Source organism: Nomascus leucogenys, chromosome 2, assembly GCF_006542625.1.
Source record: "Nomascus leucogenys isolate Asia chromosome 2, Asia_NLE_v1, whole genome shotgun sequence".
Classification (NCBI taxonomy): domain Eukaryota; kingdom Metazoa; phylum Chordata; class Mammalia; order Primates; family Hylobatidae; genus Nomascus; species Nomascus leucogenys.
This window is the reverse complement of record NC_044382.1, coordinates 24999278-25013470: the sequence shown is the minus strand read 5'-3', so window position 1 is coordinate 25013470 and position 14193 is coordinate 24999278. Positions and strand designations below refer to the sequence as shown.

Here is a 14193-nt window from a genome sequence, read left to right as displayed (position 1 = left end):
ACATTCTTCACAAAAATAGAAAAATAATCCTAAAATTTGTATGAAACAACAAAAGACCCTGAAGAGCCAAGGCAATCTTGAACAAAAAGAACAAAGCTAGAAGCACCACACTACCTGACTTCAAAATAGACTACAAAGCTATGGTAACCAAAACAGCATGGTACTGGCATTAAAACAAACACAACACACAGACTAATGGAACAAAATAGACAATCCAGAAATTAATCTACACATTTACAGCCAACTGATTTTCAACAAAGATGTCAAAAACATGCACTGGGGAAATGATAGTCTCTTCAATAAATGGTGCTGGGAAAATTGGATATCTACACGCAGAATTAGACTAGATCCCTATGTCTCACTAGGTACCAAAATCACCTCAAAATGGATGAAAGACACAAATATGAGATTCAAAACCATGAAAGTACTAGATAAAAACATAGGGGAAACGTTTCATCATAGTGGTCTGGGCAAGGATTTTTTAAACAGAACCTCAAAATCCCAGACAACAAAAGCAAAAATAGACAGATGGATTGCATCAAACTAAAAAGCTTCAGCATAGCAAAAGAAGCAATCAACAGGGTGAAGAAACAAGCTACAGAATAGGGTAAAAATATTTGCAAGCTATGTATCTTACAGGAGGTTAAAATTCAAAATATATAAGGACTCAATTGCAAAAATGCAAATAAGTCAATTAAAAATGGGCAAAAAACGTGCATAGACTTTTCTCAAAAAATAAGTATACAGATGGCCAACAGGGTGTATGAAAAAGTGCTCCACATCACTAATCATCAGGGAAATACAAATCAAAACTACAGTGAGATATCACCTCACCCTTGTTAGAATGGCTATTATGAAGTAGACAAAAAATAACAAATGCTAGCAAGGGTGTGAGGAAGGGGAACTCTTATATGCCGCTGGTGGGAACATAAATAGTGCAGCCATCATGGACGGCATTATGGAGGTTCCTCCAAAAATTAAAAATAAAACTACCATATGATCCAACAATTCACCATTGAGTAAATATACAAAGGAAATTAAATCAGTACATCAAAGGGATATCTGGCACTCTCATATTTATTGCAGCACTCCATTCACAGTTACTCCATTCACAGTAACCAAAATATGGGATCAACTTACGTGCCCATCAACAGATGAATAGATTTTTTAAAAAGTGGTATGTACTCAATGAAATAGTATTCAGCCATAAAAAAGAATGAAATCCTGTCATTTGTAACAACATGGATGGACCTAGAATACATTATGTTAAGTGAAATAAGCCAAGCACATAAAGACAAATACCACATGATCTCACTTACATGTGGAATCTAAAAAAATTGATCTCATAGCAGTACAGAGTAAAACAGTGGTTCCAGAGGCTGGGGAAGTGAGGGGGAGGGGTGATGGGAAGAGATTTGTGAACAGGTGCAAAGGCACAGTTAGATGGAAGGAATAAGTTCTTGTGTTCTATTGCACAGTAGGGTGACTATATTTAACAATAATGTATATTTCAAAATAGCTCAAAGATAATATTTTGAATGTTCTCACCACAAATAAATGATAAATGTTTGAGGTGATGTACATGCTAATTACTCAGAATTGATCATTATATAATGTATACATATATCAAAACATCACACTGCACCCCATAGATATCTACAATTTTTATGTGTCAGTTTAAAACAAAATAAACTTTAAAAAAGGAAAGAGGTACAGTTTAGAGGCCATTGTAGTCATCCAGAGTTGGGAAAGCTGCTGCAGCTTCAAATGACCTCAACTCTTCTATCTGCCACCTACTAAGATGAAAAGAGCACTGGGATAGTTCTATGTGAAGACTGGTATGATTTTCAGACCTGTTGTACACTGGTTCTGGGGCATTGGGGGAGTGATTTTGCCTCTTTGTATCTATCTTGCTTGACTGCTTAATGGAATTCGTATATCCTGGTCTACCTACTTAAGATTTTAAATCACACAATCTCATAAATGGAAAAGTATAAAAGGAAGCAACTGCTCCCTATCCCCATGTGAACCTTGACTCCTTCTCTGTCCTCCTTAGAGTTGCATTCCCAGCACTTGGTTTCCTGGGGCACCAAGAGTCACCACCAAGTATATCTCTGTAAATGGTTCACTACTTGAACACCTTCAGAAATGGAGAAACACTCTCACTCTCAGGATAGCCATCTCAATGTTGCGCACCCTATCCATCAAAAATATCTTCCTCATATTTAAGTAGTATTTGTTTTCCTGAAACTTCTACAATGTTCTCCTAATCAGGTCACATAGTACAAGCTTCATGCCAACTCTTCAGTGAACATGTCTCTTCAAGTCTCTTCATCAGGTTAAATGTCCCCTGTTCCTGCAACTGCTCCTCATGCGACATAGCTTTGCTCCACTCTCCTGGTCTCATCCATTCCAACAAGTGTTCCTCTCTCTTATTTTCCCCTCCATGTGAAGCACCTAGGAGCATTCTTTTCCACATAGCAAGCAATGACATATATTTGTTGGACTTCTTGGAGTGAACCTCATCTGCCTAGAGTGAAAAGGGATCTCCAAGAAATCAAGGTAAAGTGAAGTGTCAAGGGATGTAGGAATAACACATATAAGGTCAACACAGATAAGGGTTTTGCAAGCAGTGTGGAACAACAGAGCTAGCCAACAGGCCTGTGTACTGCTCTCCCGAGGCACAGTAGGCTGGGGTTTCTTGGTAAAACTCATGGGTTGCATTGGTGATTTCTCTGATTGTTAAATATAGGGTTTCAATTAAACACTGTCACCTATTGAAGGCTCTGAGCTTGAGGCTGTCAGAGCACTTGTCAGAATGGGCTTCAAGGTACAGGAGCTCCAGAATAACACTTCCTTGATAAATTGAACAGGATGGAAAGAGAAATGAAATGCAAGTAAGTTTACCACTATAGGATTCATTATGATTTGATGCCCTAACTGCTTACCACATAAAATCACCACAAGTCACATGCGAATCATCTTGTAGTATCTTGGGAAGCCCTGGACTTGGAAGTATCCTATCAGATCAGAGAGATAACAGTAGAACTCTCAGCTGGTTATGTTTCTCTTCATTGTTTGGGGGATAAGAGAGGGGTACAGCGCTCTGAAAATTTCAAAGATAAATTTCTCACCTCATAATTGATTGTCATATTTGCCTTTTTTTATCGTTTTATTTCAACCAAATTATTTTCCTTGGGTGAGTGGGGGAAAGAACTGTGTCTGCACCCAATGGTGACATTCCCCACAGTGGCTGGACTATGACTATTCTGATTCTATTTCCAATGTATTCTTCCTTCCTTTCCTTCTAGTCCACTATTTTGGTGGCCTTTGCCAGCCAGGAGAGCAATAATAAGGCAGTCTGAAAACATGTCTAAACCAATCAAATGTTTGCATCACGTGTATAAATGCATTTGCATTCATATATATTTGCACAAAACATTTGCTGTGCATGTAATTGCTTATGCATATTTGTGATTTTTGTGGGCAAGTGTTGACATATCTGTGTCTTTGTCATCATGTGTCTTGCTGTTATATATGTGTAAAAGGGGGTGTGAATACATGCATGTGGGCTTTATCACCCCTGAAGGACAGCAACCCCACAGGTCCATGTCTGTAATAAGGAACAAAATATGGAGTCTCTCTAACATTTGAATTCTCACATCTTGCTGACAGATGAGAAGGGTGCAATAGGACCTAACCGCTCTGCTGCCAAGCCCCAGACTAGTGCTCAGTCCCTCCCCAGAGCCTTCCACAATTGATGTCCATGCTGCTGATGCCTCTTCCCTTTGGCCTGCAGGTCCCTGTCTGGTCGCATCGTTGGTGGCGTCTGGTGGTTCTTCACCTTAATCATCATCTCCTCATATACAGCCAATCTGGCCGCCTTCCTGACCGTGGAGAGGATGGTGTCTCCCATTGAGAGTGCAGAGGACCTAGCGAAGCAGACAGAAATTGCCTACGGGACGCTGGAAGCAGGATCTACTAAGGAGTTCTTCAGGGTAGGGACATCCTTTGTCCCAAGGCACTTTCACAAAAGAGAACCACACTGTCATTAAAATCTCCTTCTCATTATATAGGCTGAGATACCAGGCAGCCAGAGCAAGTGCTTAACTGACTGTAAGTCAGGGAAACTCAGGACATTTCTAAGCTTTCTACCACCGCCCCTGCCCCCGCCCCCGCCCCCGCCGAGAAATCTACCTCTCTACATTTGTAGAAGCTTCAAAGCTCCTGCATTGATTTAGATCCCTTGCCTATATCAGTCCGTGCTAATGCTCTGAGGGCTGCAAAAGACATCAAATACAATTTCCTCTCTGTTGTCACAGAAACCTTATAGTCTAGTTAGTAATCAGTTAGGAACAGCTTATGGACAACAGCTGGACCTGATGCTCTTTGTGTCCCCTCCTATCTCATAGAAGGAGCTCAGTGAATGTTTGTTGACTTGATGAATAAGAGGATAGTATATGGGAAAAAAATAACTGGAAAAAGTGATCTACTAAATGGTGCCAGGAGAGAGAGAAAATGTGAAGCGGGAGTGGAGGTGGTGAGATGTGTTTTGGCAGGAGACAGTGAGCGGAAGCAAAGGAGCAGAGAGCTTAGGAGCACCACTTTCAAGCTCAGCAGATGGAGGCCCAGAACCTGGCTCCATCCCTTACTTGTTCTGTGCACTTAGCCTCTGTGACACCATTTCCATTCATCCATATAATGAGGAGAACAATGTCTATATCAGAGCTTAACAAGGCTAAAAGAGATAGGGTATCTAAAATTAGAGGCAAAACAAGGAACAATCAATGGAGGTTCCATATACCATTAGGACTTCAAGGAAATGCAAACATTTGGGAGTCATTCTGAAGAATGGGTAGAGACTGAAGCCATACAGGGTAGACGTGTAAACAGTTATAGATATCACAAAACCAGGCCAGACCTGAGTAGGCTAAGTACATCCTAGACAAAAGGAACGACTTGGACAGATGCCCAGAAGCAGGAAAACCTGTGGTTTCCCTGGACTTTAGGGATGTTTATCCCAGGAGTTAAAGAAACAGTACATGGAACTACCATATATGGATCAAATAAGAATAATAAAAAACATTTGCTACCACCTACATATGAACCAGGTCCTGTGCTAAGCACACCCTACACGGATTATCTCATTTAATCCTCTCATTAAAGATGAGTTAGAGATTGTCCCTATTTTATAGATCAGAGTTAGGATAGGTCCCCATTTTATAGGTCAGAAAATTAAAAGTAATCACCTAAGATCACAGAGCTAATTAGTAGCAGAAGGAGCAGAGAGAGCAGGCTGCCATATTTCCTCAGGCAAAAGAGAAGGGATCCTGTACAGACTCACCTAGTTATCTCACTACAACTTCTTGGAGCAAACTCCAGGCCCCAAATAAACCACTGTGGGAGGTGCTGGAGGTTCTTGACCATGGGCTTTGTATTCTGTATGACAGACAGGGAAGGGAACAAAGCCTTAAGCATCACTGATCCTAACTCCAAGGCTAAAATCATCAATTTTCAATGTATCAGAGCAAGAAGGTGCCTTAGAGGTCACCTAGTCAGAGCCTGTCATTTTAGAGGCATTACTTGCTTAAGCTCACCCAGCCAGTTAATAAAAAAGCCACTTACAATCTCATTACAATTCCCTGACATTTTTAGCCTGAAACAAAAGTGTGAAGAAGGTGCCTGTTTCTACTTGTCCATAAAGCCTGTCCTATGCCCCAACCCTTGCTAATGCAGTTAGGGAACCATCTAATTCACTTAACAATGCTCTCATCCTTATAGTATAGACAACATGCACCAGTCCTCAAAGTACTTTTGCATCTATGGTTTCATTTATGTTTCACCTGTGACCTCAGGCAGAAGAGGTATTTGTGGCAACCACTTTGTGGATAAGAAATTAAAACTTGGGAAATTATTTTGATGCAAGTGTCAGGGTGGGTACCAAATCTGAGTTTTCTTGTTCCAATCCAAGTATTCCTGTCACTGAACCACATGGACTTAATGTGGTGGTGTCATTAAACTGACAAACATTTTTTAAAAGATCACTCAGGATGATAGCTGGGCTTGTGGACACATCTAGTCTAACTCTACTACTTTATAGTTGGGAAAACTGAGGCCCAGAGAAGAAAATGGTCATGCCCTACCTAATGAGAGGCACAGCTGGGATTTAAAATGTCAAAAGTCTTTGTTAATCACTACGTCAATTGACATGTTACTGCCTCTTGTCCACAGCACAAAGTTAAGAACCTGGAACCAGGGCAGTGCATATTCTACAAGTTCTGTGCCCAGTCCTACTACATTGGTGACAAATTGGTTGTAATCCATGTACTTACTTTGACAGGTCAGTAGTGGTTGCCTAGAGATTCTGAGGTCACATCTGGGCTTGATGTGAAAGGATTCTTTGATTGATATCAATGTCTCTCATGTATACAGGAAGGGAAACTGGTACCAAGAAAGCCAGGTATGAGGCATTCCTACCCTAAAGTAAAACCTGAAAAAAAAGGCATAATTATTAGTAGTCATTGCACTACTTATAGAATGCCTTCTTGTGCCAGGCACTGGGTTATGCCTGTGTTCTCATATAATCTCCATGGCAACACTGTGAAGTGCACAGTATTATTACCATTTTCAGAAGAGGAACACTGAGGCTCAGAAAGGTTATGCTACTTGCCCAACGTCTTTCAGCTAATAAGATATAAAGCCTAAAATGAGGGAGGCAGCTGCTTGCAGTGGAAAGGCACAATGTGTGCAATCAGGAGACCAGGACTCTTGGCTCTGCCACTAACAAACTGCATGACATTGGACAGTTTGTTGCCACATCATGGGCCTCAGTTTCCTTACCTGTAAAAGGAGAGTGCTGCCAAGATATGACCCATGCATAAGCCTTTCCATCTCTGTGACTCTGACCTTGGATAATTATCCCACCAGTAGTTTGGAGGGTGGGGAGATAAGGTCACCTACGACCCCCACAAGGCAGAAGGAGAGAATAGTGAGATAAGAATTCTTCTACTCCAGTCTCTGAAAAAGCTGGCTTCTTATCCCCATGACAGCCCAGAGCTTCTTGGCAGCCCCAGCCCAGAGATGCTTAATCCTCCATCGACGATTTAATTAAGATGTATGAAGGGTCATGGGAGCTGCGGATGATAAGAGAGATCCAAGAACAAATACCCTGAGTACGCTTCCAATCTTCCCTGCCACTCATGCTACCTTCACATTCCTGGAGATTAGATTTTCCTGATAGTTCACCCCGAGTGTCTGTGTGCACAGCCTTAACATTTGGGGCACTGGGGTGAGGCTGAGAGGACATATTAATTTTCTGCATACTGTTGCCCAGAAGGTTCCTCAGCTCTGCCTGTCAACAGCCCAGTTCCCTGCTGTGTCCATCTTGTCAGGTCAAATTGCATCTTGCAATTGCCCTGCTGAGTGTTTTGTTGATTTGTGCCTGGAAGATTATGGGCAAATCTGGTCACAGCTGAATTTATACATTTTCCTGTTTCCTGTGACAGAATATTAAATACATTGGCAGACCTTATGATTAGTTCTGGGTATTTCCTCCCCTAACCTTGGAATCCTCCCTCCCTTTTCTCCCTTCTTTCTTCTTCTTTCTCACATTGACATTGTTGCTTGAATGATGTATCTTCAGGTAAAGAATCAGATACTTCAAGCTAGCTGGGGACTTAAAGATTATAATGCCCAAACTCCCTATGGAATGGATGGGGAAACTAAGGCCCAAAGAGAAGGGATTCTCCATAAACAAAACCATGAGTGAGAAGCAGAACTAAGACTGATATCCAGGGCTCCTCACAGCCAGTCCAGTGTCCTTTCCAAATTGTAAACCAGACTGTAAAACGAGTGATATAGTTTACCTAATTATAGGCTATTAAAACTGAAGTTTTAATAGCAACTATTTCCATTACTTTTCCCTCAAGATCTATGATTTTCCTGGGCCCCAAATGTCTTTATTGATCAGCTGGCTCAAATGACAATTGTAGATCAATATCTTACCAACACGTGACGTGCACTAATATCAAGGAAACAAACCTGATACTTGTATACAGAAAAAAGTGATATGCTGCACGTATAATGATAATTTTATATTAAATAAATCTGAAATCTATATATTAACAACTGAATTATATAGAATATATGACTCTAGCAACAGCTATTTTTAAAAAGTAGTCCGTTACATGTATTTAACACTTGTCCATTTAGAAAACATTTGTAATAGCCAGACTTTAGTATCCCTAAAATACACCTACCCTTTGGGAAAAGGTCACCATTTAGAAACAGTATGCTAGATGAGAAGTTTGATCATGGTCCTGGGTCATGGGCCCTGACTAAGGGCCTACCATGTGCCAGGTACTCAGACCCTGTGAAGGTCCCACAGGAGGGAAAACATTCCCTCAGGTAGCTTCCACATACTTGAGACCTACATACAAGGAGAGATGACTTGCAATCCTAGCAGTCTAGCCTGGCCATCCAGTGAGTGCCCCCAGCAGTGTGTCCCATAGGAGTATCAGCCCTCAAAATACTGTTTCTCAAAGTGAGGGCCATGCAGGCCATACAGATCAGAATCACCTGTTGGGGACAATTCCTAAAAAAGATGTATTCTAGGTCCCACCTCAGGATTGCTGAATCAGAATCTCTAGATTTAGAGCTAGGGAATATGCATTTTTACAATCAATGTACATGATAATGGTGCCTACTACAGTCTAAAAATCATTGCCTTTGGAACTGAGGTGGACTCCAAATACATAGGATTTATTCTGTTCTATGAAACAAGGATTTGGTTAGACAGAACCAGCATCTCAAGTAGAATAAACAGTCCAAGCAAAGTCCCGAAGGGGAGAAGGCCCAAGGTGAGTTTAGGGGGAAATACGGAAGGCAGGTGGGCCATATTTGGAAGGTTTTTAAATGTAAGCAGATGACAATATTTGGTCCCAAGTTATTAGCTTTATTAGACAACAATATATTAGATTGGTGCAAAAGTAATTGAGGTTTTTTGCCATCAAAAGTAATGGCAAAAAACCTCAATTACTTTTGCAGCGACCTAATACAATCTGAGGACAGGTCTTACAATATAGGATGACTAGAACTTGGCTACCCATGATCCAGAAATTCTTCAGTGTTTTCTTCCAATAATGAAATCAGATTCCACTGATATTCAGCTTTCTATTTCTTCTGGTTAGTATAAATATGGCCTTATTGAACAATAGATAGGTCCTTTAATGTATTTAAAAGTCAGGCAGGGCCCCAGTTTCTTAATTCTCCCCTTGTTTAGGAGGAATATAATTACTCAGAAGTAATTAAAAGATTCTGAGCTATTCTGTTCACTCTGAATTTGCAAGATATTTGTACTTTGGAACCTACTGGTACTAATTAAAGCCTCTTATTTTGCAATCACTCATAATTTGTTTCTTCCTGAGCTAATCTCACTCATGAATGTGTGATCAAGCTACACTCAGCTCTTCATTAATGTGTGCGCCGACCCCAATTCCAAGCGCACTTAATTCCAGCTTTGTTTCTGTCCCTACCAGAGGTCTAAAATTGCCGTGTTTGAGAAGATGTGGACATACATGAAGTCAGCAGAGCCATCAGTTTTTGTGCGGACCACAGAGGAGGGGATGATTCGAGTGAGGAAATCCAAAGGCAAATATGCCTACCTCCTGGAGTCCACCATGAATGAGTACATTGAGCAGCGGAAACCCTGTGACACCATGAAGGTGGGAGGTAACTTGGATTCCAAAGGCTATGGCATTGCAACACCGAAGGGGTCTGCCCTGAGGTAAGTAGCCAAGATTTGCTTCCTTGGTACTCCCTCTCCCCTCCCTATCTCAGGAATGAAGCTTCTGTGTCTGCTACAAGGCTCCAATGCCACAATGCAAGCTGTCAAGGGGGCTCTTCTTCAACACCTATGGGCCTGAAAGATTCCAGCCACCCAAGATCTTCAGCCCTGAGGTTGGAAACTGACCTGGGGGCCTCAGCTTGCTGTGACTGTCACTGCCCATGTGTTCTTCCCCATGCCTCACCTTCCTCCTCCAAATGTGTGAAACATCAATGAAACTTGTGCTTTTGTCGTGTGATCTGTAACACCCCATCCTTTACCAGACACCCCTGCATCCAACAATGCTATGAACAGAGTTCTCCAGCAACCTGAATTCTTTGACAGAAGGTGGTTTATAATGTTTGTCTCAAAAGAAACATAAACACGTTGTCCAAATGAAAAATCAAATCTTTCGAGTCCTGAGACTCTGGCTGTGGAAATCGAAATAGCATCTAATGAATAGCACCAAATTAATTGTAGCACCTATTCTTATCTAGAGACTGATTTATTTAGCAAGATATAGACAGTTTGGTAAAGAAGCACAGTGGACTTTACTTTCACGAAAAGAAATCCTGATATTCATTCTCAGCAGCTGAGGAAGAGTCCTGTAGATGTGGAGTCACAATACCTAGATTTAATTCTGACTGTCTTACAAAAGGTAAAACATATCATCTTCCAGCCCTCAGTTTCCTCATCTGTAGAGGGAGAATAATTGGCCCAGCCCTTCCTAGGTCTGAAGTGGTTGTGAGTTCAAATGGTATAATTTATGCTGAAGGTCACTGAAAACAGCACACTGTGAAGTCACCTATGAGACATTATGTCAATTACAGAAGGATTAAATCATTTGGGGGAAGAGTTGCATTTCAGGAAGGGTAAGAAGGATTAATAAAGTTTGCAAAATGATGGAGAGGGATTCCTAACCCATCTGGATATGACATCCGGGTCCACCTCTGCCTCCACTTTATTCATTTATCTTAATAATACTAAGCCCCAACATTGTTCTGGGGACTGGGCTAGTAGCTGGAGCTACAATTTTGAACAAGACAGACATAGTCCCTGTCCCCATACCACTACATTCTTGCAGGAGAGACAGACATTAAAAAATAATTAATGTTTAATGACAATTCTAATAGATACTAGGACAGTCTATAAAAGGGGACCTAGAGGACATCTACTTCCTGCAATGCAGCAGAACAAAATTCTCACTATGAAACAACGAGATATGCTGGATAAGATATAACAAATAGCCTTTTAAATGCAAGTTAAGAAATTCCTAGGATCAAAAAGAAAAAAATAAAAACTAGAACTAAAAACATAAGCTTATTATTCTGGGACTACGCTAAGCAAGGCAAAGTTATAAATTATGTGACAATCTACATGAGCAACAATTAACAGTACAACTAAAAACATAAAAGTAATCAAAAACATCAGAGGTGGCGGGGGGGAGGGGGAATCAAAGGACATTCTCCAGAATAACACACAGAAAGATGAAAAGAAAATGTAACAAAGAGTTTAAGAGACATGAAAAAGAAAAAAATTGAGTCTGCTGTGAGTTCCAGACAGAGACAAGAGAGAATGAAGTGGAGGCAATATTTTAAAGAAATTTTCTAGAATTTATGGAAAGCATAAATCCTCAGATTTGAAAATCAGTCTTAAGCATAATAAATAGATAAAAATCAGCAGCTGATTCAATTGAAAGCAGAACAATTAAGACAAAAAGAAGATCTCAAAGCACCCAGATATAAAAAGGTTCAATTTGGTCTGCAGGATGAGTGGGGCATGGCTGAGAAGACAGGTCCAAGGATGTTTTTTTCAAGCTGCAGTTTGACAGATTAATAGGAGTCAACTAAGTGAAGTGAGGAGAAGGGAAGAAAAGAGTAGTTGAGGCAGAATAAACAGCATGTGCAAAAATTCTAAGGCAAGAAATCATTGCACAGTCGATTAACCAAAAGCCACTAAGTGTTCTTGGAACACAGGTAATAATACAGAGGAGAAATGTTTAAGCTGAGATTGGAGGATGAGGTGGGGAAGAATTTTATAAAGAATTTTGTCTTTATTCAAAGAGGAATGAAAATACTTTGAAGAACTTTAAGTAATTATCTGAAAATTGAGAGAATAAAGATACCTAGAGAAGTGTAGACATAATTGAATATGAACTAATGAAGAAAAATCAAATGGTCTGGTATTTATCAGCCATGTGTTTTTGCCTGGTTGAATCTAAAAGACTTTACAAGTTTGAGCAAGTTCAAAGGGGATTCAGATGATAGTGTTTGACAAGGAAGAGGCTTTTATCTCAGAAACTTATTGATCATCAACCTAGAAAGACTCGAAGTAGAGAATGAGTTTTTATAGTTCCAGGAACATCAGTGATATCACAATATTACAATTTACTGAAGATTTCGTGAGTCAAGGACATCCACATAAATACATGGATGTGAAGTTAAGAAAACAAAGCACAGACACATAACATAATTTGTCCAATCAATAGAGTAACTCTGTCATCCCATCCCACACACAGTTTCCTGGAACAAGGTAACAACTCAGGAAATACTGAATATTTCCTGATACTAGAAATACCGGAGTGACATGAACCTAAAACTCAGGCCATTTGGCACTCAAATGACTTTCCACTATAACAAAAACCATCATCGAGTCAGTGCCTATAAAGCGCCACTCATCGTGGTACATGCATTATCTCTTATAACCCTTGCTACATGCCTATGAAGTACAATTATTTCCATTTTACAGATGAGGAAACAGAGTAAGAGTTAAGTTGCCTGATCAGGTTGACATAGCTAATAAGGTAGAAGCCAGATTTCAAGCCCTGGCAGTCTGACTTCAGAGCCTATGGCTGTAACTCACTCTAATGCTGCACTGGGCTTTATGAATGACAGCACCATTAAAGGCAGGGGACTGGACTTGGGCCACGTTCTTCGCACCTATTCACATGGGCCAAATAACCACCAACTTGGGAATTAAAACCAGACCTTTGAAATCCAGAGCAACCACTCACCACTCTGAAGGCAAAAGGTGATAATGGACACTGACTTAAACACACCCAGCACCATTCCTTTGAGGAGTAACCCTGCTTTTATGGATTTGCTTGCTGAAAGACACTTTCTGGAACAAACGATGAAAATAATTCTGCTTCATAATAAAGAAAAAACTAATTCTTTTGCATACATCTCTGTAAACATATAACAAGCCATTTATTGATTTCAAAAAAGAGAGCAAGAGAAAAGGAGAGAGAAATGAAAAAGCAGCATGTTTCAAATACAGATCACTGATGACTGAACTGCAAGTCAAGAACACCCAACTGATGATCATATGCTCCTGTCTTCCCACAGTGCTCCTTTCTCTCCAGTGCAAACTTGATGGTAGTCATGGGGCCATGATAATTCCTGATTCAAAAATGAAAGAGTAACGCTCGTCCTAAAAGGGCCTCAGGTGTCTGGCCTAGGAAAGTTCTTCTACCCTTAATGGGATTCTGCTTCTCATCTGTGCATTAAAAGGGAAATTGCTAGCAACCAATAATATAGAGGTTCCACAAAACACACCATTGAAGAATGGTTGCAGAAAATATGAGCAACCACGCCTCTCCCATGCCCCAACCCCCTCCCCGCCACACACACACACACTCCGGCCAGGTTTCCATTATAACTCTTTTTCACACCCCATATGATGCCATTTGACCCAAGACATGGTCAAACTCCAAAGAGTTATGGCAAACCAAATACCACAAACACATGTGCCTGCTCCAGCAATCCTAGATCCACTGACTTGATCCCAGGAAACCATTCTGCATGACAGAGGTGGACAGTAAGGAGAAGAGTAAAGACATTTGTGCTTCCTTTGGACCCATTGAAGAGGGGCTGATATATGCTTAAATATAACCTGGCAGAAGAAATCCAGTTTTGTTCAAATTATTTTGAATCATAAAAAATACTTTTTTAAAGGACTGTTTAACTACTCACAAGGCTGCAAACTCTTTGGAAGTGTTTACACTACAAAAAAAGTGCTTGAGTTTGTTCTAGGTATTATTATAAACTTCTCTTCAGCCCAATCAAAGATAGCGTTTTTGCAGCTTTCACAGGCAGATGTCCTCCAGGCTTACTGCCTGTACTTATATCAAGAGAGGACCTTCCTGGCCATCCTCCTCCACTACTTGCTCTCCATAAAGCCAGACTTCACTGTGCCTGTGGGGCATTCACTCTCTTACAGCCTGCCTAGAATAAGCTCCAGATTTCTCCAAGACAGATCACCCAGTTATGCTTCAGAAGATCAGAGAACTGACATCTAAGGCCCAAATGTTACTCCAAAACTTGCCAAGTCTACTTGGCAGAAGCCAGGCCATCGTCCCCATAGAGTGT

The 14193-nt window shown here is 40.6% G+C and overlaps 1 protein-coding gene across 3 annotated transcripts in view; it reads left to right on the top strand.

The window, feature by feature from the left end:
- GRIA1 (glutamate ionotropic receptor AMPA type subunit 1) overlaps nt 1-14193 on the top strand; it is a 316539-nt gene that overhangs the window by 262575 nt on the left and 39771 nt on the right. For all 3 annotated transcript variants that reach the window (XM_003276553.2, XM_003276554.2, XM_030826132.1), the window contains exons 12-13: nt 3800-3998; nt 9537-9784. In XM_003276553.2, the coding sequence (XP_003276601.1) occupies nt 3800-3998; nt 9537-9784 (447 nt within the window). The remainder of the gene's footprint in view (nt 1-3799; nt 3999-9536; nt 9785-14193) is intronic.